The sequence below is a fragment of the Phascolarctos cinereus genome, unplaced genomic scaffold (assembly GCF_003287225.1).
Source record: "Phascolarctos cinereus isolate Bilbo 61053 unplaced genomic scaffold, phaCin_HiC Scaffold_5;HRSCAF=322, whole genome shotgun sequence".
Classification (NCBI taxonomy): domain Eukaryota; kingdom Metazoa; phylum Chordata; class Mammalia; order Diprotodontia; family Phascolarctidae; genus Phascolarctos; species Phascolarctos cinereus.
The window spans coordinates 406,919,837-406,947,391 of NW_027555958.1; the positions used below are offsets into that span (position 1 = coordinate 406,919,837).

The 27,555-nt window shown below is 40.8% G+C and overlaps 1 protein-coding gene across 2 annotated transcripts in view; it reads right to left on the bottom strand.

Moving 5' to 3' along the window:
* Window positions 1-5,019: 5,019 nt before the first annotated feature.
* LOC110206827 (major histocompatibility complex class I-related protein 1) overlaps window positions 5,020-27,555 on the bottom strand; it is a 34,115-nt gene continuing 11,579 nt past the window's right edge. Inside the window, exons 2-6 of one of the 2 annotated variants that reach the window (XM_020984354.2) lie at window positions 15,254-15,517; window positions 13,918-14,193; window positions 10,015-10,290; window positions 9,657-9,761; window positions 5,020-6,729 (exon numbers count right to left, since the gene is read on the bottom strand). In XM_020984354.2, coding sequence (XP_020840013.1) covers window positions 6,689-6,729; window positions 9,657-9,761; window positions 10,015-10,290; window positions 13,918-14,193; window positions 15,254-15,517 — 962 coding nt within the window. In that variant the 3' untranslated portion in view covers window positions 5,020-6,688. The remainder of the gene's footprint in view (window positions 6,730-9,656; window positions 9,762-10,014; window positions 10,291-13,917; window positions 14,194-15,253; window positions 15,518-27,555) is intronic. The other variant, XM_078156461.1, reaches the window with a different exon arrangement.

Sequence of the window (27,555 nt, forward strand, 5' to 3'; positions counted from 1 at the left end):
TCATCAGAGATGACTAACTGGAAGAAAATTAAGTGTCCAGAGAACTAGAGGGAGCCTTCCACCCCCCACCCACCCACCCACACCTCAAGCCTTTGTGTGGACCCAAATATGGAGGATTTATTCATGGAACTGGACTAGAGTCCAGGGATAACAGGGTAATAGGGCCTGAATAAATCCATTAAAGTGTAGGAACTCAATGGAGGTGATTGTTGTGACTCCAGATCTTTGTAATCTTTATTGTTTATACCCTTCAACTCCTCAATAATGGTAGTGTAGCTTTGGGGTCCTTGCACCAAGTCATTGTGGTACTGGACCCACAGAAATTTGTGCTGAAGAATCACTGAGAAAAGGCTGGGGATTTTTCACTTAGATCAGGTAAAAGATTCACCTTTTCCAGATTCTCAACACCCAGTTCCAACTGTCTTAGAATCTTTTGTTCCAAGATATTCCATTCCTTGACCTCCCCCACCCCACCATGTACCAGTGTATAATGTCAAGAGACCTTCCATTTTGACTAGAATGAATTTGTGTATGGATGATAGGGCTAACATGATCAAGAAACAAAATTAAGTCAAGCTGAGTAGTAATTCCTTGAATGTTTAATACTTCTTGAAGTCTGGAAGCTAGGAAAATTTAGAAGGAGTTAGGTGGCATAGAGGATATAGTGATGGACCTGGAATCAGTGTAACTCAAGTTCAAACCTTGCCTCAGGTATTTACTAAATATATGACCACGGGTCATTTAGAATATAAGCTCCTTGAGGAAAGAATTTTTTGCTTCATTTTGTATCCCCAGCACTTAGCACAGAGCCTGACACATAGTAGGCATTTAATAAATGTTTGTTGATTGATTGACTTAACCTCTATCTGCCTCAGTTTCCTTACCTGGAAGGTGGGGGATAATAATATTCTATACTTCCCAGGGTTGTCAAGAGGATCAAATGAGATGTTTGCAAATCTTAAAGCACTATATAAATGCTAGCCAATCTCTGCCTCCCCCAAAGAAACCTAGAACTTTATAGTATAAAAGTACCCACTAGAAAAGTTAACTCCAACAAGTGAATTATAGAATTACTTAGTCTTTTCATCATAATTATCAATTACGTGGAAAACATTTTTCTAGGCCCTGAGGATACAAAGATTTGGCAGGAAAAAACCTTCAAAGAGCTTATAATCTAGTGGCACATTATGTCTAATATCTATATATGTAGCATATATAGCATATATACATATGAATATATGTATGTATACACAATTTATATAGTGCTTTAAGGGTACATGTGTTATCTCATTTCATCCTCACAACAACCCTGGAAGGTAGATGCTATTATCACTTCCCCATTTTACAGATGAGGAAACTGAGGTAAACAGAGGTTAAGGGACTTGCCCAGGATCATACTAGTAAGACTCTGAGGCTGGATTTGAACTCAGGTCTTCCTGACTCCAGGCCCAGTGTTCTATGTACTATGGCACGACACAACCTAGCATTTGAGGTGGAGAATCTAAACACATAAACGTTCCCCTGTGGATAATGAAGTTCTCTTGATGATCCTGTATAAACTTAGGAAAAAATTTCTTATTGTCCAGGTATGAAATTGGAAGACCAATCCATAGGGCTGGTCCATTACTATGTCAATTACGCCACAGACAGGCAATTAACTGAATCTAGAATTGAATAGGAGGAAGACGACGGGATGGGGAACTGTACATGGCTTTTAATGAACCCAAGCTTCTCTGTAGATAAATTTGGAACTATGCCCAAAGGGCTATAAAACTGTGCATACACTTTGATCTAGCAATACCAGTACTAGGTCTGTATCTCAAAGGGATAAAAAATGAAAAGGAAAAGTATTTATAGCAGCTCTTTTCTGGTGGCAAAGGATTGGAAATTTAGAGGATGCCCATCAGTGGGGAAATGGCTGAATGGAAAATGGCTAAAGAAGTTGTGGTGTATGATTGTGATAGAATACCTAAGAAATGAACAGCAGGATGCTCTTAGAAAAACCTGGAAAAACTTAGATGAACTGATGAAAAGTGAAGCTAGCAGAACCAAGAGAACATTGTACATAGTAACAGCAACATTGTAAGGATGATCAACTGTGAATGACTTAGCTATTTTTAGCAATACAATGATCCAAGACAATCCTGAAGGACTTATGATGATAAATGCTACCCATCCCCAGAGAAGAAAACTGATGGAGCCTGAATGCAGATCAAAACATACTTTTAAAAAAATTTCTTGGGTGTTTTCTTTTTCGGTCTATATTTTCTTTTACAACATGACTATTATGGAAATATGTTTTGTATGATTGCATATGTATAACCTGTATCAAATTGCTTACCTTCCCAATGAGGGGGGAGAAGAGGGAATTTGGAACTCAAATTTTTTTTTAAGCTAAAAATTGTTTTTAATGTGTAATTGGGGAAAAAATGAAATACTAAATAATTTTAAAAAATGATCCCAAGCTTCTCCCTGCACCAAAGACTCATCTTCTTAAAAACCAACAATCTACCATTAGCGCTCTATCAAATTCAGTCCAGCAAGTATTAAAACCTACTTTGTTTAATATATTCTGCTAAGCCCTGGGAATATTAAGATAAATCAGTTTAAACACTATTGTGGGGAGACAAAATACATATAATATTAAATACATAATATATACAAAGAATATGACTGTGAAGCTCTGAATATCACAGTCCCCAAAAGATTCTATATGCTGCAGGTCCCTTGAAGGTCAATGAAAAGGCACATGGGATATGAGCCCACTGGACTCAAATCGAAGGTGAGGCTACTAAACTGTACTTAGGATCTGCCCATGCTCCATGGGCTACTAGCCTAACTCTCACACCCTCAGAGGAGTCAATCCCCAGTGTGTGATGATAACTACTCCCCCTTAGGTCTCTGAAGTTAACCCTGAGAGGTTGGGGGGGGTGTCCTTTCTAGTACCAATCACCCTTACTTCCATGATTATCAGTTGATATCAATTAGACAGCCAAGCTTAATTAGCTTTTAGAAAGTGACATTTTACTAAGATAGTGTGGTAAGAACAGTTGGTACAAAATATCCTCCCCAAAGTCTGTGCCATATTTTTCCACCAATGTATGTTATGCATAGTCCAGAGGAAAGTGAGCTCAAGCTTGGAGAGAGCACATGTGATTCACACAGCTCAGGTCCAGATGGCTGGATCTGGATCCAGGGATGCAGTGCCAAGGGAGGATGCTAGGACACCAGGGGGATGATGGGAAACCCAAAATCCCATGGTCCCTGTGAAACTCCTTTGGCCAAATTTGTGCTCTCCTCCCTCCCCCCAAGTGACTCAGCAGATGTTTGGCCAGCTTGCCACTTGCTTAGATCTCTCTTTTCTGGAATTAGATCTATATGTTTATAGATAACCCACAGGAGGAGACGAAGTTTCTTTGACCAATCCTAATATACTTTCCTCTATAACATCTAGTTATAATAATAATAATAATAATAATAATAATAATAATAATAAACAACCAACATTTGTATAGCACGCACTGTGTGCCAGGCACTGTGCTAAGTGCTTTACAATTAGTTTTCAAGGACTTTTTGCCCTTAGTCTAAAGGCTTGATTGGTTGATACATGTTCTCATGTGGTTAAGGTATCAGGGTATAGAGCATCTGATCACTTTAAGTGGGATGGAGTAATTGATCCACACACTCAATGACTCCACCCCCCTTTACATTAGGATGTAGCAAATTATCCCCAAAGAGCTATGCGCAGCATGAGATGACTTTGTCAAAGAAAATTAAGGTGAGCAGTAATCTGTCGCTGGAGCTCACATCCTCCACTATCTTCTATGTCATGAACTCTAGAGCTGAGGATCCTAGCCTGAGATCCATGGACCCCTAAGGCATCTGTGGATGGGTTTCAGTGGGTTCATGAACTTGGACAGGAAAAGAATCACATCTTCATTTTCACTAACTTCCAACTAAAGTTTAGCATTTCCTCCAAATGTGAATGTAGGCAACAAATCATTATTTTAAGAAAGAGTCCATAAGTTTCACTAGACTGCCAAAGGGGTCCAGGACACCAAAAAAGGCTAAGAACCTCTGGTCTAGGGGAAGGCCCCCAGAATTTTGGGTGGATTTCCTGTGAAGAACTAACAGGAACACATGAACCTGATTCACACAGAGTGAAAAGGTGTGCTACAATCTGCACAACTGGAGAGAATATCTGTGTTACTAATGAAACGACCGATTGGGGGGGGGGGACCTGTGCCATGCTGGTCATGCATCTCCCCCACAGTCTCTGCGTTAAGTCAGACCTGGAGTAGAAAATACCACTTCAGCAGTGAACGTATATACATCCAGATTTAGGGTAAATTGAATTAAAGACTTGAGGGACAATTTGAAGCAAAGGAGAGAAAAGACCCATGGCCATACTAGCAATAAAGTGATTTGTGCTTTTGGACTTTGCCATCTTGCTGGTGCTGTAAAGATGTGCCATAGGAACTCAGCAGCCTAGGACCTCGAGGCCAGCAGGATGAGATGAAGGAGCTCATGCTGGGAGCTCGCCCTCTGCCCCACTCTCAAACACAGGCTGTTCCTAAGGAAATGGAAGCTGAAGGATTTGGGGAACTCAATTTCCCCTCCCCTACTACGTACATCCTTAGGCATGGCTGGCAAATAGCAGGGACTGATGACAATCTAGGGTGGTCTGGGTAATCTCACCTAATAGCCTCAGAAGCTCTTCAGTATTTAGAGAGAGATAATTAAGGAAGAAGTTGGAGTGTTCTATTGTCTTTATATCCCCATCCCCTAGCACAGTGCCTGGCACATAGTAGGCACTCAAAAATGCTTGTTGAGTTGAAGAGGGTAGTACTCCTTCAGGTGTAGGCTATTAAAGGGGGAAAGGGAACAAGCATTTATTGAGTACCTATCATGTGCCAGGCTGGAGAAGGAAATGGCAAACCATCCTAGCATCTTTGCCAAGAAAGACTAGGAAGAATCAGACGTGAATGAACAACAGTGACAACGTGCCAGGCGCTGTGCTCAAGGCTTTAAAATTTTACTTCATTTGATCCTCACAACAACCCTGGGAGGGAGGGGAGGGAGGTGCTATTATTAATCACATTTTACAGTTGAGGACATTGAGGCAATCAGAGGGTAAGTGACTTGCCCAGAGTCACATAGCTAGTAAGTGTGTGAGACTGGGTTTGAACTCAGGTCTTCTTGACTTTAGGCCTGGTACTCACTCTATGCACAGAACAAAACCTGCTCCCTGGGCAAGCCCTTCTGAGGCCAGAGGTTGGCAGGAGTGGTGAGTGCCAAAGAGGAATAAATAACAGCAGCGTAGAAGGTCCTAGTGGAACACTGCATCATAACACTGCTATAGAAGAGCTGCCAGACAGGGCCATGCTGGAAGGCTTCTTCTTAGAGCTGGTGAGGAGTGCACTTAGAGACAGAAGAAATTTTGTCTCAGAAGAGGATTCTGGTTTTGCTTTAGGGCAATGCTTGGCACTAGCTACAAAGCAGAAAGAATCAAGCTTGGTTACAGCTGCTGGGATTAGCCGGTAAGGGGACCTGAAATCGTGTTCTACGACGGAGAATCTACAAAGACCTTTGGGAGGTGGCCACTTCTTGAAATATGCGGTTTGATTTCCAAGCATTCTGTTTTGTGTTCTCTTTGATCCTTCAATAAAACCCTTCTTTCATTTTGTGCACTCTATGTGTGAGGAGAAAGTATCCTGGATGGTAACAGATAATGAATTTTCTGGCTGGAGGCCATGAGTCAGAGATGTGAAAACTCCCCCCCACTGTGAACCCTTTTGAGACTCTATTTTATATATAGGTGTATATGTACAGATAGTTATAATTTTGGCATCAAAATGTGGTTCTTGTATCAAGGCCTCTATGTTGCCATTGGAAGTAATTATAGAGTTTTTGAGCGTTACCCAACTTTTCTTTAAATCAGTCTGGGATAATGCCCACTGACAAAGCCAGGCAAAGTCTCACCAATGCTTGCGTACAGGCCAACATTACCAAGAAAATTCAGCTACTGGAGCTTCTTCTCAGCCACAGGGAACACATACAAAGTTCAGGTTTAGGCTGTAACATGCAATGGAAATCCTGAGTATTCCCACACTGCTTACTGAATCAGTTCCAAGTTCACCATGGCATCTGAGGTGATTCTCATGACATTGTTCAAAATCCACTGATAAATAAGATCTATGGAGATGTTATATCCATTCATCAGATATGATTCATCCCAGCTGTCATGTATTGTGAATCAATGTACCCTAAACTGGCAGTATTTCAGAGATGTAAGTTTGGGGTATAATCAGATGATTACAGAATTTCAACTCCAGTACCCCTCAAATTTCTGTCATCATAGGTCATAGATGTTTAAGCTCAACGAAGGTCTCTTAGACACACTTTTAGTCCAATCCTCTCAGTTTTCAGTTTTCAGATGGGGAAACTGAGGCACCAAGAGGTTAAAGTGACTTGCCCAGAATCACATAACAAGTATCTGAAGTGATATTTGAACACAGGTCTTCCTGACTCTAAGTTTTGGTCCTCTATCCATTGTAGTATATCACCTCTTTTCAATATTCTCTGGGGGGGGGGGTTAATCAGAGATTTTCTGATAGTGTACCCCAGGCCATATGTAGAGGGGCTGTGACCATTGGAAGGAAAGAGAAATATGAAGGTAGCATCTAAATTAGTTAACTGGCGTAGAAATGTAGCTGACTTCTTTAAGACCTGAAAAGAGAAAATGTTTTAGTCAGACAGGCATCAATTCTGTATCTTTCCTTGCTCTACAGAAACAGTATTTTCATCCATTTGATGTCTTAGTCCTCAAAGAAGGAAATAACCTAATTTTTATCCTGTTTTGTCTAAGATTCTCCAATTTTAAATATTATATCCATCATATCAATCTCAGACTCTTAGAGGGAGGAATGAAGGAAGAAAGGGAGAAAGGAAAGGCAACAAGAGCCTACTATTTAATTAATTTTTAAAAAATCTATTTTTAGTTTTCAACATTCACTTCCATAAGATTTTCAGTTTTAAATTTTCTCCCCCTCCCACTTCCTCTAGCCCCACCCCTACCCCCGATGGCATACAATTGGATACATTCATGTTAAGCATATTTTCCCATTAGTCCTGATGTAAAGAACAACTAGAACTAATGGGAGGAACCATGAGAGTGAAGCAATAAAACAAAACAACAAAGGAAAAGGAGAGAGCAAATAGTATGTTTCCATCTGCATTCAGATTCCATGTTTCTTTCTCTGGGTGTGGATAGCAATTTCCATCATGAATCTTTTGGAGATGTCTCAGATTCTTGCATTGCTGTGAAGAGCTAAGTCTATCAAAGTCAGTCATTGAACAATGTGGCTGTTACTTCACACAATGTTCTCCTGGTTCAGCTCATTTCACTCTGCGTCGGTTCATGTAAGTCCAGGTTTTTTTGAAGTCTGCCAGCTCATGATTTCTTATAGCACACTAGTGTTCCATTACATTCATATACCACAACTTGTTCAGCCATTCCCCAGTTGATGGGCATCCCCTCAATTTTCAATTCTTGGCCACCACAAAAAAGCTGCTATAAATATTTTTGTACATGTGGGTCTTTTTCCCTCTGGGAGGGGGAGAAGATTTAAAACTCAAAATCTTATGGAAGTGAATGTAGAAAACTAAAAGTAAAGAAATTAAAATTTTTAAAATGGTTTAATTTTGTATTAAATCAATTGGCAAAATTTTTAAAAAATTGGTTGTAATCCAAGCTCCTCTTGTGGAATATTGTATTCCATGCCCTCTGATCTTTTAATGTAGAAGCTGCAAGGTCCTGTGTAATCCTGATTGTGGTTCCATGATATTCAAATTGCTTATTTCTGGCTGCTTGCAGTATTTTCTCTTTCATCTGGTAGTTTTGGAATTTAGCTACTGTATTCCTTGATATTTTCAATTTGGAATCTTTCAATGTCTCGCCTGGATCTATTTTCCAGGTCAGTTGTTTTGCCAATGAGATATTTTATGTTTTCTTTTGTTTTTTCATTCTTTTGTTTCTGTTTGACTGATTCTCGCTCTCTCATAGAATCATTAGCTTCCATTTGCCCAATTCTAATTTTTAAGGAAATTTTCTCCCATTAGATTTTGTATCTACTTTTCCATTTAGCCCATATTACTTTTTAAGGAGTTCTCTTCAGTGAATTTTTGTGCTTCCTTTTCCATTCAAATTTAATTAATTACTTAATTTAATTAAGCACCTACTAGGTACTGTTTTAAGTTTTAAGCGCTTTACAAATATCTTATTAGATCCTCACAACAACTCAGGGAGATAGATACTATTATCATCCCCATTTTACAGTTGAGGAAACTGAGGCAGATGGTAGTTAAATGACTTTCCCAGGTCACACTGCTGGTGTCTGAGTCCACATATTAACTCAGGTCTTCCTGACTCTAGGCTCAGCATTCACTGTACCACCTAGCTGCCTCAAGGGCCAACAGACAAAGATGAAAGCCATTAATGGAAGACTTTAAGAAGGCCATGACAATTTTTAAAATGGTTTTGTCAGTCATCTTATAGCATATGAACTAGAGTCAGTGTGGCCTTTATCTAGGACACAGCTGACCTACCATCAATGGAGGGTATGCTCTTGGACATGTTTTTCTGGTAACGTCCCAGCTCTCTCACCCAGTATCCCTTGAGGTTAAATAGAAACATTCACAGGATGGCTGGGTGGGATGAGTCCACAGTTTGCAGCCATAGAGAGCCCAAGTCATTGACCTGTATTAGGGACAAAACCCATGATCCTGAAATTGTAAGTAGTATTCTCTAACTAACCAAACAAACCAGCTGCAGAAATATTAGAACTGAAAGCAAACAAACCCAAAACTTGACAAAAGTACAGAAAATCTTATATGGCCATTACATTTAAAAAGAAACAGTATAATTATCTCATTGGGTCAAGAGAAAGGGAGAGGGGCAGGCCTTAGTAAACAATCGTTGGGCTGAAGGGTCAGGGATTTACAGCTTTACCGATTCTAATCAAGCAATAAATGATAGTACCAGGGATGAGAGCTTGGAAAAGGGAGTAACAAAATTACTCTGACATTCCTAGTCCAGACCCATAGGAGTGACAATCTGCTGCATAGACGGATGAGAATGATACAGCTCTGGGCACTACTGAGTTACTAGGCAACTGCATCTGTAAGCTTCATCCATGGGGAAAGAAGGAATTTCCTACAAGTGCTAATAGAAAACTCCAGGAAACTTTAATGATCTGAAACTCACAACAAGCCCATCGAGCAGAAAGAATATTGGACTAAGAATTAAGAGACCCAGATTCTACTCCAAGCCCTGCCACTAACTCACTGTGAAACCTTGAGTAAGTCACTTAAATTCTCCACACCATTGTTTTCTCATCTATAAAATGAGGGAGTTGGGCTAAATGATCTCTAAATTCCCTTCCAGCTCTGAAATTATATGATTCTTGGTAAAGCTGTGAGTGAAAGATATAGCTATGTGACCCTGGGCAAGTCACTTAACCTAGTTTGCCTCAGTTTCCTCCTCTGCAAAATTATCTGGAGAAGGAAATGTCAAACTACTCAAGTATCTTTGCCAAGAAAACCCTAAATGGGGTCATGAAGAGTTAGTCATAACTAGAACAACTCACTCCACTTACCTGATTGTTTTCTTCTGTAAACAAAAATTCCCAAACCAATCAGAAATAAGACAATAATAGTCAACCCAAAAACAGTTTCCACAAATGGAGAGCTGGTCTTTGACTCTGAAATGAAACAAACAAAAAACAAAAGAAGAACATCCCCAATCCCTTTCCTTCCCTTACAGACTTGGAATGTTTTTCTTATGACCTATCAGAAAAATCAAGACTATTCCTTTAACGATACTCTCTCACCATCAGCTTCCCTTGTAGGCCAATAAAACTAGAAGACAACCTACGGAGCATTGGCCTGAAAACAATATTCCATTTTCCCTCTAGCAATCTAGTAACTTCTAAAAACCGTTCACTATATCCTTACCAACCGGCACTTGGAGGACCTTCAGCGTGTCATTATGCTCCACCTGGCAGGAATAATGATCTTTACTTTGAGGATCAATCTCTATTGATACCCAGGTCTGATAGGTTCCATCCCCACTGGGAAGAATGTCTCCATATTCAATTTCTTGGGTTATTGGTTCCCCATTTTTTATCCAGGTCATGGTAATCTCTGGGGGGTAGAAACCATAGGCTCTGCAGATAAGAGTTGTAATCCCAGTAGATGACTTTTTGCGGCTCCCACTGAGTAATGGGGTTTCTGAAAAGAAAAAAGAAATAATCTGAAAAAGGAGAAAGTTTTCTTTCCTTTGCTGATTCTACAATGTTCTAATATCCCCAAACCATTCTCCATCAGCTTTTAGACAATTATATGAGGGAACCCATCACCAGCAAGGACTCCAAACCAAGGTAAAATCGCATCAAACCTTTGACTGCAGATACATAGGGGAAGCTAGCTGGTCAAGATGTTTCTGATTTTCAGCTTGCCTCCTTACAGTCTCCTGTGAATTTCTCTTTGGGTAAGATTGGGGCCTCTCTCTTAATTGAGCTCTCGCAGCAAGAGAACGCATGCATTCTGTGTGTTTTCAAGTAGTTTCAATTTCTGTTTGATGTCTGCTTCTTTGTCAGTCTTTCATACAATCAGAGTTTGGCAGAAAGGGACAAGGAAGTGTGTTTGAGTCCCCTCCCCCTTTAAGGGAGGCAAGCAGGGGAAGTAAGTGACTTTTTATTCTGAACCAATCATGCTCCCAGAAAAGCAGGATTTAAGTAGATAAAATTCGAGTCTAGTACCCCATCTCTCGAGAAAAGAACAGCTAGCCTGGTAACCCCTCTCTGGCTCCCTTCAAGTCAGGGTAGGCAAGATTCTAGAGTTATCTACCAATGCCTCCTCCCTCATGATACCTATCTATACCTTTAGACATCCCATCTGGCCATAGACATCCCATATGGATAGCATGTGTCTTTCATATATGCCATCTCTAAATACTTTCCTTGAAACCAGGGAATACCCAGATGTCAAATATGCAGAACTTCATCTTACTAGTCTGGCAGGAATGCTGATGGCTGATTGCCAAGACTAAGTGGCAGAGTCCTGGTCCCCAGGAGATTGACTGGTTGGCTACCTACATGGTAAGATTTGGGGCAGCAAGGAAGAGCATCCTATCCACAAAAAGTTCTTCTGTGCCTGCCTCCTGATGCCTCAGATGTCCTTAACAAGGGATGAGGCTTTTTGTTCACAGTTAGAGATAAGGCTAAAAATGAGAATCCCTTTAAGAAAGGGAATGGTCATTAAACTTGTCACTAAACTCCAGCTGACAGAAACCACAATCTGCACTCTGAAGATCCATTGCTACTGATTCTCAGGACTAGCAAATGGCCATTGGTAAATGCTTTCCTTAAAGCAGGTTCAAGTAAAGGGCTGGAGGAAGAACACATTAATATCCTGCAAGTGAAAGAGAGATGCAAAGGGAAGGTTTAAAGAGAGAAATTGGATTGTGATGATTACTGTAAGGCACAATTTGGCAAAGATACAAGAGTGGTTTGCCATTGCCTTCTCCAGTCCATTTTAAAGATGAGGAACTGAGGCAAAAAAGGTTAAGTGACTTATCCAGGGTCCAATTGTGACTGATCAGACCAATATGAGATTGGAAGGGTCTACCACAGGTTGGGTAACATTTGGAGTGGAGCTGCATCTAAGGTTGCGTATCTCAGAATTCTTTTGAGCTACTGAAATTCTGCTGTACTCATAGAGCATGGTGCCTTCTTTGATGCAGACTTGCCATGTGGGGCGGTGCTGTGCCAGTGTCTCCCATATCTCATAATTGATTCAAAAGTTCTTCAGAGAGACCTTGAATGTCCTTGCATCACTTCTTCTGATCTCTATGTGAGCGCTTGCCTTGTGTGAGTTCTCCATAAAATAGTCTTTTAGGCAAATGTACTTTTGGCATTCAAACCACCTGACCAGCCCATTACAGTTGTACTCTCTGCAGTAGAGTTTGAACTCTTGGCAGTTCAACTTGAGAAAGGACCTCAGTGTCCAGTACCTTATCTTGCCAGGTGATCTTTAGAATCTTCTAAGACAGTTCAAGTAGGAGTGATTCAGTTTCCAGTCATGGCACTGGTATACAGTCCAGGTTTCACAGGCATGCAACAATGAAGTTAGCACACAATGGTTCTGTAGACCTTCAGTTTGGTGGGTAGTCTAATACCTCTTCTATGCCACACTTTCTTTTTTTTCTCCCACACATTCTTTTTGGAGCCTCTCAAATGCTGAGCTAGCTCTGGCAATGTGTGCATCAACCTCATCCCTCATCATCTATGTATATATCCCTAGAAAGAATACCACCAAAGTAAGTGAAATTGTCCACAGCATTCAGAATTTCTCCATTTGCTGTAACTGATGGTTCCGCATATGGATAGTGTTGTGATGGTTGGTGTAGGGTCTCTGTTTTCTTAGTGTTAATTGTCAGGCAAAAACTAGCAAAAGAAGCATAGAATTTATCCATACTCTTGCATCTCAGCCTCAGAGGCAACACTGGGTGCACAATCATCTGTGAACAAAAAGTCATGCACCAATTCTCCCTCCACTTTAGTCTTGGCTTGTAGCCTTTTAAGTTAAATAATTTGTCATCAGTGCCGTAACTGACCTTGATGCTGTTTTCATCCTCACTGAAGGTTGAAATGCTTTCATCCTTGTTGAACATCATAGAAAACATCATGTTAAAAAGCATGGGAGCAAGCACACAACCCTGCTTCACTCCATTGGTGACTGGGAAAGCTGGTGAACATTGTCCATTATCTAGAACCTGGGCAAGCATGCCATCAAGAAACTGACATACAATACTGATGAACTTCTCTGGGCAACTGAACTTTGCCATGGTCTTCCACAAGCCCTCACAACTGACAATATCAAAAGCCTTCATTAGACTGACAAACATTGTGTACAGACCTGTGTTCTGCTCCTGGCATTTCTCCTGGGGTTGTTGAGCACCAAACACGATATTGACCATTCCTTGGCCCTTTCTGAGACCACACTGGCTCTCAGGTAGATGACCATCTTCCAGAAGAAGGACCAGCCTATTAAGGAGGACTCTGGCAAGAATCTTGCTGGCAATGACTAAGAGAAGGACTCCCCTGTGACTGTGTCACACAGCTGGTAAGTGTCTGAGACCAGATTTGAACTCATGAAGATGAGTCTTCCTGACCCCAAGCTCAGTGCTCTACCCACTGCGCCACCTAGATTCCCTATTATAATTCTAAGTTACAAGGAGTTACTGATCTGTGTCCCTGAAGGACGTTTCCACAGGGGAGTTCCCCATACAAATAAAATCACAAGCCCGTAGTTTCCTCATCATCAAAAGTGGAATCTACACATTGTTGGGAAACTTAAGTAAGATTTCCTTGGTGACTAAACAATACTCCAATGGTCAGAAAAAATGAACTGCCTTCCAAAGGGTCCCCTTACATGACTTGGAGATAATGGAAGAATTTCATTCATTGTTTCTCTAAAGAGGAGGAAGCAACCTACCTGGAGGATGATGACTCAGTCAGGATGAGAGGACTCTGATTCAGAACAAAAGTAAGTATTTATAGGAAGTGACAAATAATAGTGAAAGTCTGAAGGAAGTGAGGGGCGTTAGGACTGAGCATGAGGTAAGCTAGAGGAAGTTACAGAGGGGCCCTGGGTTTGAGTTCCAGACCTGCCACTGGCTGGTTATGCTAGGCAAGTCACCCCTCTGGCCCCAAGTTTCCTCATCTGTAAAGAAGAAATTATTATCACTTATACTATCTATCTTACAGGGTCATTATTTCTTTCAAAGCTCTATAAATATGCAAATTATAAATCCAAGGGAAGGTAAAGGAAAACCAGTCTAATCTTCATTCTTACCTGTCCGTTGGAGGGTATCTTTTCCAAACTCCAGGAATTTCTTTAACCAGACAATGCATTCTGTTTCCAGCCAATTCTTCTGATACCGTAACTCATTCCGGTTGGTCTCCCAGACCTGCTTGGTGAGTCTGGCCACATTATCCACAGCAATCCAAGACAGAGAGTCCTTATTGAAAATGATGAAATCCTTTCCATCATATGCATACTGGAGAAATCCTGTGGCACTACCATCCTCTAGTAACTCACAGCCAATCATCCTCTGGTAGGTGTGAAATCCTGAAATCCACAAATGTAGTCAAGACTGGTGGAACATGAGAACATGAGAACGTGGCTATAGTCCGAGGGGCACGGCTCAAGGGCTTTCCTGACCTATTGGAAGACTTATGGGTTGTACCACTCCCATCAATGAAAATATTAATTTATTCCTTTGGGTTAAGGTATTTTTTTGATAAGTAATCCTTGTTAAACCAAACAAAAAGTTATATATCATTAACTAGGATAAAAGTAACTAACACCTATATGTATATTATTTTAAAATTTGTGTAGAAATTATCATCTGAATCCCCCATGACCTTGAGAGAGGCAGGCTGGCATACAGATAAAAGTCCAGCCATGAAGGCAGGAAGACGTGGGTTCAAGTCCTACCTTCGATGCTTTTCACAGCTGTGTGCCCCAAGGAGCTCTAGAATTATTAGGTATAGAAAAATTGCAATGGTAGGAGTTTTTATACCAGGCATCCCACGTACCAGTGAAATACTGATCAAGACACACAGGGGTAGCTAGGTGGCACAGTGATTAGAGCACTAGCCCCAGAGTCAGGAGGACCTGAGTTCAAATGTAGCCTCAGACACTTACTAGCTCTGTGACCCTGGGCAAGTCACTTAACCCTGATTGCCTCCAGCAAACAAATAAACAACAATGACAACAAAAATGCCATCCAAGGTTTTGTCCTGGGCATTAATGTTCTTTCCCCTTGGTGATCTCCCTTCAACTCTCACCTGTGCACAGATGATTCTCAGTCCTCTATCTTCAGTTCTTATATCTTTCCTGAACTTCAGACCCATACCTGTCCACCCATGAGGCTGCTTCACCTGGCTTACCTGTTGGCACCTTAAATGAGCTTATGCTTCTCCCCAAACATGCTTCTCCTTCTGACTTTACTTTTTCTCTCCGTGGTGCCTTCATTCACTTAGTCTCCTATTTTTGAAATCTTGATGTTAGGTGGAAGTGTTCCTTTCCCCTACCTTGCATATCTAATCTGTAACTACACGTCCTTATAAAGGCACTGTTGGAGAATGCTCTCCCGGGGCATAGGCATCAGTTTTGCTCTACTCACCTCCAGTATGATTGTAATGATTCTGCAGGGCCCTCAGTTCGACTTTAAATGTCTGCTGCCAGCCCCTCAAAAGCTGAGTATACTTCTCCCAGTGATCAGATACCAAGTTCTCTTCCATCCAAGGGGCCTGGGGCATCTTCTGTCTTCTATCACTGTCATATGAAGTGATAGGATGAGAATCCACATAGCCAACTGAAATGAATTCAGGGATCCCTTGGCTGGAATCAGAGACCCCCAGGCGAAAATATCGCAGAGAGTGAGTCCCTGAAGGAGCAAAAAAGAGAGAGATGTTTTCATTTGTATTTTTCAATTAACCAGGCATTTTTTTCCCTTTCTCTCCCACCTTTCCCTCTCCACTGGAAAAAGAAAAAAGAAAAAGAAATGCTTGTAACAAATATACGTAGTCTAAACAAATTCTCACTAAATATGCAGAATAAGACACCTATTGGGTGGCTTATTCTGGGTTATTTAGTCTGTCATTTCTCTGTCAGGAAGTGGGTAACATTTATCATCTGTCCTGTGGAATCATGGTTCATCACTGTGTTGATCTTAAGTTCTCAAATCTTTCAAAGTTGTCACCGCTATTATTGTATATTATTCTCCTGATTCTGCTCAATTCATTCTGCATCAATTCATACAAGTATTCTTAGATTTCTCTGAAACTTTCTCTTTCATCATTTCTTATAACACAATAGTAATTCATTGTATCTATGTACCATAATTTGTTTAGATATTCCCCAATTGATGGGTATCTCCTTAGTTTCCAGGTCTTTGCCACCACAAAAAAGAGCTGCTAACAAATGTTTTTGTGCATATAAGACCTTGACCTTTTCCTCTTTCTTTTATCTCTTTGGGATATAGGCCTAGTAATGTTATTACTCCATCAAAGGGTGGGCATAATTTAGTACCTTTTTGTCACAGTTCCAAATTGCTTCTAACCAATTAATCATAGTCAAACATTTATTTATTTTTTCTTTTCTTTCTTTTTTAGGCATTTGGGGTTAAGTGACTTGCCCAGGGTCACACAGCTAGAAAGTGTCAAGTGTTTGGTCTGGGGCCAGATTTGAACTCAGGTCCTCCTGACTTCAGGGCCGGTGCTCTATCTGCACCACCTAGCTGCCCCAGTCAAACATTTATTAGGCATGCGTTATGTGCCTGGTACTATGCTAAGTGCTGCGGATACAAAAAGAGGTAAAAGCCAGTCCCTGCCCTCGAGGACCTTACAATCTGGACCAATTTCACAGTTCTACCAATAGTGGATCAGTATACCCTTTTCACCTCAGCCTCCCCGACACTTGTCATTTTCATTTTTTGTCAACTTTGCCAATCTGATTGGGAGATGCTTATTAAAAACAAAATATACTTGGAGTTGTAGATGCTCTATATCCATAAAATAGATTTTAATGTGATATCATCTAAAATTCCCCTACTTTCCCATCTATATTCATAAACCATAAGACCGAGGGATGAGAGACAATAATTTCAGGCACTATTAGATTATTGTTAGATTGGAACCGTGATTTCACCGGTTCACTGGAACATCCAGGTGGAATCTATTGACCCAAAAGCCCAGCTCATCTGTAATGCATAGTCTTTGCAGCCTAAGACACAGAGAAATTAAATAACTTGCCCATGGTGACACAGTGGATGTGTCAAAGGTGAGACTTGAACCCTGGTCTTCCAGACAAAGACCAGAAGCTCTTATTCACTGTGTTGTACTGCGTCTTGGACTACAGGTTGAGGCTAGAAAAAATTAAACAAACCAAAAAAACAAAACAAACAAAGAAACAAAAAACCCCAGACTTTTGTTAGCTTGTGGCGTAATGCGGCAGACAGAAATCCAAACCTCAATCTGTGTCTCTGGCCCCCAAGATCCTCACCAGCTTCTGGCTGGTGTCAGAAGATCAAGAACCCATTCACTTCCAGAAAACAGAGGCAGGAAGAAGGAAGAAGGGATCTGCTAGCTATGAAGAAAGTTTTTGGGGATTTAGCTCAATGCAGTACCTAGCATAGGTTTTGAACCAAGATAAGCTTTCCTGTTCCCTTTCTTCCTCCAATTGACAGGGCACAGGCCCAAGCTGAGACCTTTGCCCTTCACCCCAAAAAAGAATTTGGGTCCTATTTGTCTATGGGACTTTCTTTGAACTCTCCTACTTGATCAAGGAAGTCTACATTGCTTGCTTGAGTCTATAATCCTATCAACGGGCCTTTACTTATCACCTACACCCAATCTCCCAGTTCTTTGTTACCCTTAATTTAGCCTATCTCCCCATAGTCCGTTACCTCCTAATTGCCCCTTTCCACTTCCCACTCTTAATCCTATGTAGACTCCATTCTCCCTTGGCCAGGTCCAGGTCCCTGGCTTTCTGTTCACCCCAGTTTACTGGCCACTCCCATCCAGATCTTCCTTAGACCCCTCCCTCAGTCACCCCAAACTACTCAGCTACTCCTAGATCCCTCCCACAGTCTTTTTGTATATAAGGTCCATTTTGTCTCCAGATTCCTTAAGAACCTAGACAAGGGCTCAGATTCTTATAATCTATCCAATAGCTCACAAATGTTCAGATTCCTTAAGAGTCTGGCCAATATGGCAGATCCTTAACAAATCTTGTCTTTGACTGAAAGAAGGTTTGGGTCGAATTCATTTGGAGAGTTACCCGAGTGTCATGATTTTGGGGTGCCAATACACGTAAGCCTCTAAACCTCAACATAATCACCTATCCCTCTTTCTCACCTTCTTCACTTCTCTTTTCCTCTATGACACCTATATTGTCAGCTCCTCTTGTCACTTAAGACCTTTCCTCTTCTCCTATTCTTTTCCTCATGCCCTTGCCTTATTTCCCCACACACCGCAGTTATCCTAGTCCAGGTCTGCTTTACCTCCTACCTAAAGTGTTTAAATAAATTGGTCTTTCAGCCTCCAGTACCTCTTTTAATCCATCCTTCATCAGATGCCAGTGGAAATGTTGCAGTCTGAGAGGTTCAGAGACCCCTCAAAGACCAGAGTACAGGATGAAGTCGTCTGGAATGAATTCACAGACTCAAGTGTTCTTTAAGTCAAGTTGGCAAAGATTTACTGTTACACTTTTCAGAGGGCAAGGCTTCTTAAGGAACCTATGACCTTAAAGGGGTTCAGTTAAAGTTTATATAGGATAAACTGCAGAAAACATGTGCCAAATGTGCTAGAGGTGATATGGAGCAGGATTAGGGAGTGGTTTATAAGTGGTCCATTCTTAAAGGAACATGTGCTTTTGGTATCTCCCGCGAAGGTGTTTTAGCAGTCAGGGCCAACTGAGGGTTGTCCAGTCTGCCACCAGTCAATGTCTTGTTTGACAAGATATATGTAGGGAGTATACATATGTCTTAAGTCTAGAATACACATAATGAGGAGTCCAGGATGCAGATAATGAGGTAGGGAGTTGGTATAGATAGTCCAGTGGGTATGAATATCTTTATGACCCAGTACAAAGCCAGTTCAAAGTAATAATTCCTTCAGGTACAGTTTGTAACTGCACCAGGGAGAGGGATAAGTGTGTTGCTGAGGCCCACTCATGATTAATTGCTAGGCATAGTGTCCTTGGGCTGGGGAGAAACTGCCAGGGATAATGTTTCTGAGGCTTGGGAGAAATATGGTCTTGGAATTGGGTTCCCAGTACAAGCACCCAAGCACCCCATCAGGTCTGGAATGCACTCCTTCCTCACCCTTGCTTCTTAGAATCTTTAGTTTCCTTCAGAGTTCATTTCAAATAACACTTCCTACAGGAAGCCTTTCCTGATCTTCCCTTCCTTGCTACTGCCTCCTCCTCTGACCCTATTATCTTGTACTGATTCTATATATACATATGTGCACGTATTGTCCCTCTCCCATAGAAGGTAAGCTTCTAATGAGCAGGGACTGGTTCATTTTTGGCTTTTTGTGAGGTGGTGAGAGGTGCTGGCACAACAGGAGAAATTGGTCAATCAGTAAGCATTTATTAAAAGCCTGCTATGTGCCAGGCACTGTGCTAAGCACTAGGGCTATAAAGAGAGGCAAAAGATAGTCCTTGCCCTCAAGGAGCTCAGCTCAAACTGCTATGGGAGACAACAAGCAAACAAATATGTACAAATAAGCTATATACAGGATAAATCAGAAATAATTAAGAGAGAAAAGACACTAGAATTAAGAAGGGTTAGGAAAGGCTTCCAATAGAAGCCTACAGACTGGCCCCCAACCCAGCACCCTGGCACATAGTAGGTCCTTAAATGCTTGTTGATTGAATAATTTGACAAAATTTAAAAAAAATGAAAAGTAGCCATGTGTGTTTAAAGAAACTGCTTTACATATTTTTGCAAACCCTGTTGTTTTACACTTTTATGAATGTGTGGTCTCACTGCCTTGGACGTTCCTTCTAAGAATGCAAACTGAAATCCATCCGTGTCTGCTTGCATTGGGCACCTCTTATTCACACCGTGTCACCAGGCCACACAGAACTTCACCTTCCTGCCTTCGTCCTGATAGCCCGAGGATACCACTGGTGCTCTCAGACTGTCAGTAGGCCATCTCTGATCCTAGATGCCAGGACTGGTTCATCTTGTTTTTCTCTCACTTGTTTCCTCTATGGCATCTCTGGATCCATTTCTCCTCTGACATCCCTCTCTTGTAAGCCTGCTTGTAACCACCATGAGCTTCCCCACCGCCCTCTGATACTCATCGCCAGTTCTTCAAGACTCTTGTGTTCCAGGTCTCGCGGCCATAGAACAATCCATGACACTCTTTATGCGACATTTAAAAATACATTAAAAGTTAAATTCTGTTACAGTGGCTTCCTCCCTTTCCTGTAAGGCAGGCTAGCTAGAACAGGTCCATCCCATGTTTGCTAAGTCTGTCAGTGCCACAGGCAAAGGGACTAATTGTATGCAAATTTCTAAGTGGCTGATAGCCAAGGGGAGGTTTCCAGAAAATTAATAAGTTGTCTGTGAAATTTCCTTCTGATTGGAAAAGGACCATTTGGGGGCTTTCTTGAAGGCAAGTATATTATGTGTCTGTGTGGTGGGTTTTTTTTTTTGTTATTGTTTTATCCCGAACCTTGAGAGGAAGGGGGAAAATATGAGATCTAAAAGAAAAAGCAAGGTCTTTGCCCTGAGAAGATGTAAGCAAGAAGTAGTCAGGGATATTTTGCTAGAATGAAGATGGAAACCTAAAGCACAAAAAAGGCTGCAGAGTTTTCAATATAGATATGATCAGGCTAGCTAGCTAGGATCACTGAGAAATCCCAAACAAATGAATAAAGATTCAGAATGTGCTGGTTCTATCCAAAACTAGGAAGGGGTGGGACCAAATGGCACAGACTTATAGGTGATTGAGACCAACTGAGGTTAGTAAAAGCAGTGCTTATGCTTTAGTTGTACCTGGTATCCTAAAAGTCTTAGTGCAGTTTTGTTTTAATGGATTTTTAAATGTTTAAAAATAGCTTTAATAATTTTTCTTTAAGCCTTTCAAGAACAGTCAATCAATCAACCAACAAACATTTAATAAACATCTACTACCTGCCAGTCACTAGGCTAGGTTCTGGGTATACAGGACAAAAGCAAAATGGTTCCTGCCCTTGAAGATCTTAAATTCTAATAGGAGTAGGGAGAAGGATGACAAGATTAATGAATTACTCAATACTCAAGTGGATTTATGATCTCCTTGATTTGGGAGTTTCATCTAAGATGTAGATCCCAACCCATCCATGCTTGCAAATACTGTGATGTCTTTGTACACCTTCTCCCAAAAGGGCATCAAAGGAAGTCCACCCAGTGTGCAAGGGACCTTCCTTCCTTTCTCCCATTCCCATCACAGGGTCCTTGTGGAGCACTGAGCCTGTCTACCTGTTGTCTTCCTGCTCATGTCTATCTCCTTTTCTTATTAATACAATTCCTTTACTCCTATCATGTCCCTCACTGGCTGTTTGCAACAACACATCCACCACCACCATGGCCATCTCCATTGCCCTCTATGTGGTAACTGTATTTAGCCCATTGGAGAGCGTGGTGCTCCCTACCATCTAACAAAAGGATAAGGAGAGGGACTAGATTGTGACTTTACTGGTTGAGGGAACTCCCCAGTGAGGCAGCTCCTCCTACCAATGCAGCCTGGCTCCTTCCCAGCAATGTTTAGTCTTAGAGACCTGCTTGCAGTATTGAAAGGAACGGTGACTTGCCTAGGGTCACAAAGTTTGTATATGTCAGAGATGAAACTTGAATTCCCATCCTCCTTGCTACAAGGTCAACGATAGTGTTAGACTTGGACTCAGGAATACTTGAATTCAAATGCTGCCTCATACACTTACTAGACCCTACACAAGTCACTTAACCTCTATCTGCCTCACTGGGTCAACCAGCATTTATTAAGTACCTACTATGTGTCTCTGTTTCCTCACTTGTAAAATGAGGATAATAATAATACCTACCTCACAGCATTGTTGTGAGGATGAAATGAGATAACATGTGGAAATTGCTTTGCAAACCTTACAGCACTATATGAGTACCAGCTATTAGTATTATCTACTAGGCTATACTGCTTCTCTGTCATACAGCAACACCAGTAAAAACGTTAATACTGAAAAAGAAGGACCTTTGCTTTCATGGGGTGCTTTGAGTCAGTAAAAGCCATGTTATAGCTTCCTGAAAGCCCTTTCCTTCTATTCAATCCTGGACCCAGCTCGTTGTCCATCTGTATAATTTATCCCATGTATACAGACTGTTGAACAAGCTCTTTATCATCCTGATACATGTTGAAATCTGGCCAACAGATAGTCTTTATCCAACTGATCTTTCCTGTGTGGATGGAAGGTTCTTTAAGTAATCAATCAAAAGATATCACAGATAACTTTTGATATATCACAGATCTCTTCTAGGAGTTCTAGATTGATTTAGGAATTTCAAAGTTCTAGGGATTGATGCAATCAAACAGGAGCAGGTAGAGAACCTCACCATCCATTGGAAATCCCTCTTCAACCTGGACAATGTGCTAGATCTTCTCCATCACCATGATGAATGCCTTTGGTGAACGTGCATTTCTCTGAGAGTCATTGAACAGTGTTGATACATGGTCCAAGGAATCTTGGAATATCTCAAAGTACAGGTAGGAAACATCACATAAAATAGTCTGTGAGGTAGCATTTTGTTCTACCAAATTAAATGTATTTTTCTTAATCAACAAACAATAAATACTAGTGGGGTCTTATATTTTCTATATCTTTCAGCTGTGAAATGGTTAAGCTCGGTCCACTGTCCATATTGCTTGTGGAAGCCTACTTATTTAGAGAGCAGTTTTAGTTGTTGAATGATGAAGTTGGAAGCCATATGGCAGAGGGTTTAGAAGAGATTGAGAGGAGAGGAGGTGGAGGCAATGAGATGAAAGAGTTTTTCAATGTATTTGTCTGAGAAAGGGAAGAAAGATATAGCATGAGAGCTAGCAGGGATAAGAGGATCTAATAAAGGGGTTTTTTTTAAAGGATGGGAGAAACTTGGGGGTATTTGTGGTCAGCAGGAAAGGTAGCAGTAGATGGGGAGAGACTGGAGGATAGAGGGGCAATCTGCTGGATAAAACAGGAGGGGGTAGGATTAAGAGTACATATGGAGGGACTGGCTTTGGTCAGGAAAAGGGTTTGTGACTCACCTCTTCATCAGAAAACAGAGTAAGGGAAGAGTTAGTGGAGGATGATATGAAAGGGTTGTGAGATTACAAGGGGGGAAAGAGGGAGCTTTCATCAGATGGCCTCAATTTTTTCAGCATAGTATGAGGTGAGCTCCTCTACTAAGGGGCAGTGGTGGAAGATTTGAGGAGAGAAGAGAGGAATTGGAATAACCAGAGAAAGACAATTGTTGCAGTGGGAACTCAGTTGAGATTAAGTAACATAAGTTTGTAGTGTACCCAGTAAGAACTTTGCATGACTTATACCCAGCTTTGATCAGCTACATGTGAGAAGGAGTGGAGGAGGTGCGTGGTAAGAATAATCCAGGCGTAGGATTTGGCAAGGCACAATTAGCAATAGGACAAGAGAGAAAAGAATTCAAGGGGAGAACTAGTTCAGAGTTTAACTAGTTCGTTAAGGGATTGAGATTAAGAAGGTAGGAAAGTATAGCCAGAGACAAGTCTGGGAAGGCACTGAGGAGTGAATGGAGAGCACGTTGAAGATGAGGAATCCACTTAGAAGGATTAAGGCATGATGGGAATTTAGCATCAGACAAAGATCCAGAGAGTCCAAGGTCACACAAGTAGTAAGTAAAAGAGCCTGAGTTGAACCTGGTTTCCCTGACTCAAAATCCATCACTTTTTCCACTGTACCACTTCAAAGGAAACTAGAGATGAGTAGGATATTCAGCACGCAAATTCATCAAACAGAAGAAAGATAAACAGGTTCAGATAGCAGCTTAAAAATGAAATGTTTCCTTATGTCTATACGTGGCTGCAAATGTGGGAGGATTTTTTTTTCTTTTTTAAAAATCCTCTTACACTGTCAGAGACACAGATTAAAGAGAGAGAGAGAGAGAGAGAGAGAAGAGAGAGAGAGAGAGAGAGAGAGAGAGAGAGAGAGAGAGAGAGAGAGAGAGACCCTCTATGGGGAGAAGAATCTAAAGCAAAATAATGTAAGGAAGATAAGAACCAGGAGGAAGAAATGAATTAACATTTCAGGGACAAAATATTCCTTCATTAACAAAGTAGTATTTTTGGTGGTAGGGTGAAAATAGAGAAATTCCTGTCACATAGGGAGAAGGAAAGGGGTAACAAAGACTGATGACTTGAAAGGAGACTTGGATGGAAAGTTTCCATCATATCTCCTTGCTTTGAAGTCTGTGAGAGAAAAGAGGAAGATAATTGAAGGAAGAGCAGGAACCACGTCCTGCCAGTGGAAAAGAATGTTCAGAAAGCATCACTGAGCAATCCCCCATAGCAGGGATGAAGGGAACAGAGGTCTGGCAAAGAACTTTATTTAGAGGAGTTGGACACTCGAGCAGGGATTGGCTTCTGGTGAGTGTCACCCACTAGTAGGAAGGAAGTAGCTGAGACCTTGTAGGGAGCATGAATGAATGAAATGGTATTTACATAGTGCTTGCTATGTGCCAGGAACTATGCTAAGCACTTAAGATACAAATACAGAATGTGGGCAGTCCCTGCCCCCAAAGAGCTTACATTCTAATGGGAACTTAACCTGAACCTTAACCTGTCCTGAACTTTTTTTGTGCTCTACAGGCTTTTCTGATAGTCTGGTGAAACCTAGGAATCCCTTTTTTGAATAATGTTTTCAAATGAATAAAATAAAATATGTAGGATTACAAAGAAACCAGTTATTGAAATACATTTATCAAAAGAGTTTTTATAAGTTTGCAAACCCCAGGCTAAGAATTATAAAGGCTAAGAACTGTAATAGAAGGACTATAATACATTTGGCAGCTAGGTGGTAGAATAGATGGAGTGCTGGGCCTGGAGTCAAGAAGACTCATCTTCCTGAGTTCAAATGTGACCTCAGATACTTGCTAGCTGTGTGACCCTTGGTAAGTCACTTCACCCTGTTTAACTCAGTTTCCTCATCTGTAAAATGAGCTAGAGAAGGAAACAGCAAGCCATACTAGTATCTTTGCCAAGAAACCCTAAATGGGGTCATGAAGAGTCAGACATGACTGAAATGACTCAACAAGTACATATAGCAGAATGGTGATCAGAGCAGAGAATTTTAGTAATAATAATCACAGAAATTATTAGTAAACAGTTGATTGTTCTAAGTTGTCACACAGGGCAACTGATTGTCCTCCCCTTTACAGATAGTATTGATTCAATTACTATCCCAGAGCCAGAAAAAGAGAAAGGTTGGGGTTGGGGAGAAAGATATGGTTGTAGCAGAACAGGTGGCAAGATGCCTGGATAGGACCTGGTTTCCCGATGGATAGATGGAGGGTTAGGTTTTGAAGCTTGGTCTGGGGCTTCCTAGATATAGAATTTTCATTCACTCACCCACCCACTCACCAGTCAGAACAAGTCAATCCCAGGGCAGAGCTCCAAAGTATGGTTCTCTTCTTCCTTAAGAGGTCTTATGCATCTCTGAAGGACATAGCATGAAAAATGCCATCCATCTCCAGAAAAAGAACTGATGGAATATGAATGTAGATCGAAGTATGCTTTTTTTAACTTTATTTTTCTTGGGTTTTTATTTTGGTCTATGTTTTCTTTTATAACATGACTAATATGGAAATATGTTTTACATGGGTACGCATGTATAACCTATATCAAATTGCTTGCCTTCTCAATGAGGGAGGTGGGGAAGGAGGGAGAGAATTTGGAACTCAGTGTTAAAAATGAATGTTGATTGTACAGTGATCAACTTTGACAGACAACCCTTCTCAGCAATACAAGTATCCAAGACAATTCCAAAAGACTTGTGATGGAAAATGCTATCCATATCCAGAGAAAGAGGTATGGTGTCTGAATGCAGACTGAAGCATACTATTTTCTCTCTCTCTCTCTTTTTTTGTTTCTTCTTTCTCATGGTTTTTCCTTTTGGTTCTAATTCTTCTTTACAACATGCCTAATGTAGAAATATGTTTAATATGATTGTACATGTATAACCTATATCAGATTGCACGCTATTTTGGGGAGAGGGGAGTGGAGGGAGGTGGAAAAATTTAGAACTCAAAATCTTATAGAAGTAAATGTTGAAAACTAGAAACAAATAAATAATTTTTTAAAAAATTAATAAAATAAAAATGAATGTTAAAAACTGTTTTTACATGCAATTGGGGAAAAATAAAATGTTAAATTTAAAAAAGAGATCTTATGGTAGAGCAGTGAGACCAACTTATAGCAAGGGTCAAGCCCTGGAATTAGAGGATCAGGGTTTGAATCCTGGCTCTGACATTTTCTACTAATGTGACTTTGGATAAGTCATTTCACCCTTCTAAAGGCATATCCTCATCTGGAAAACAGATATCGTAATTCTTGTTATCAAGTCACAGAGTTGTTGCTAACAAAGTACTTTGGGTTTTTTCTCAATTCAATTTTATTTTATTTTCAGTTCCAAATTCTCCCTCCCCATCTTCTTCCTCTCCTCTACCCATCAAGAAAGCAAGAAAAACAAAACCTGTTACAAATATGTATAGTCAAGTAAGACAAATTCCTGCATTAGCCATGTCCTCCAAAAATGTGATTCAGTCTACACTCTGAGTTCACTGGCTTTCTATCTGGAAGGAGGTATTATGTTTCATCATGAGGCTTTTGGATTGATTCCATTGTGTTTTTCAGAGTTCTTAAGTTGTTCAAAGATGATTATCTTTATAATATGGCTGTTGTTGTATAAAATGTTCTCATTCTGCTCACCTCACTTTGAATCAGTTCATACAAGTTTTCCCAGGTTTTATTAAACCATTCCCATCACCATTTTTTATAGCATAATAGCATTCCATCACATATATGTGCCATAACTTGTTCAGCCATTTCCCAATTGATGGGCACCCCCTCAGTTTCTAATTTTTTAATAAAGTCCTTTTAAGTAAAGACTCACATTTATACAGTTACTGTACACGGTTATTAACACTTAAAACTGCACTAAGACTTTCAGGATTCTCTGTATAAATGTGAGTCATTACTTACAAAGTGTTTTTATAGTGACTCTATAAATGAATAGTTATTATGATTATCATCCCAATCTCATCCCTCAACTCTTTCTTATTCTCCCAGACTATCGCTCCTCTGGCTCCGCTTACCTATTTAAGCCATCCCATAGCCAGCCATTTCAATGATATGCTTGTCACCACAATGGAATCCCTTATTCCTTGGCCTTTAAGCCACTAGAGGGGTGTCTACCCCGAGCCTGTGAAGACTTCCACTGGTGGAATGAGCCGATAAGACCAATTTGTTCCAATGGCAGCTATGGAGCACTCGGAGCTTGGTCAGACATTGAAGACACCAAGGTCATCCACTGCATCCTGGGCCATTGCCATCATCTTGACCTTTGTCTTGACACTGGTCTTAGATGACTCAGGAAGGGAGAGTGAGGCTCACAACTTTGGGCAACTTTGCCTCACTTAAATTCCATTCACATAGGAGTCAAGCCATGATGTCACTGGTCTCTTTGAAAATGGACAAACAGCAACTTTTGCCTTGATAATTCTCTAGACTCTGTCCACTACAAAGTGGATTTTAGTAGGGTCCTTTCCTTTGCTTAGTAATCCTTTTATTTGTCTCTGGCTGGTGCCCTTGTTTCATTTAGTTAGGAGCTATTTTGAATCTTTTCTATTCTCAAGGCCTTCTCCCTTTGAGCAGACAATCTCATCTACAGGGA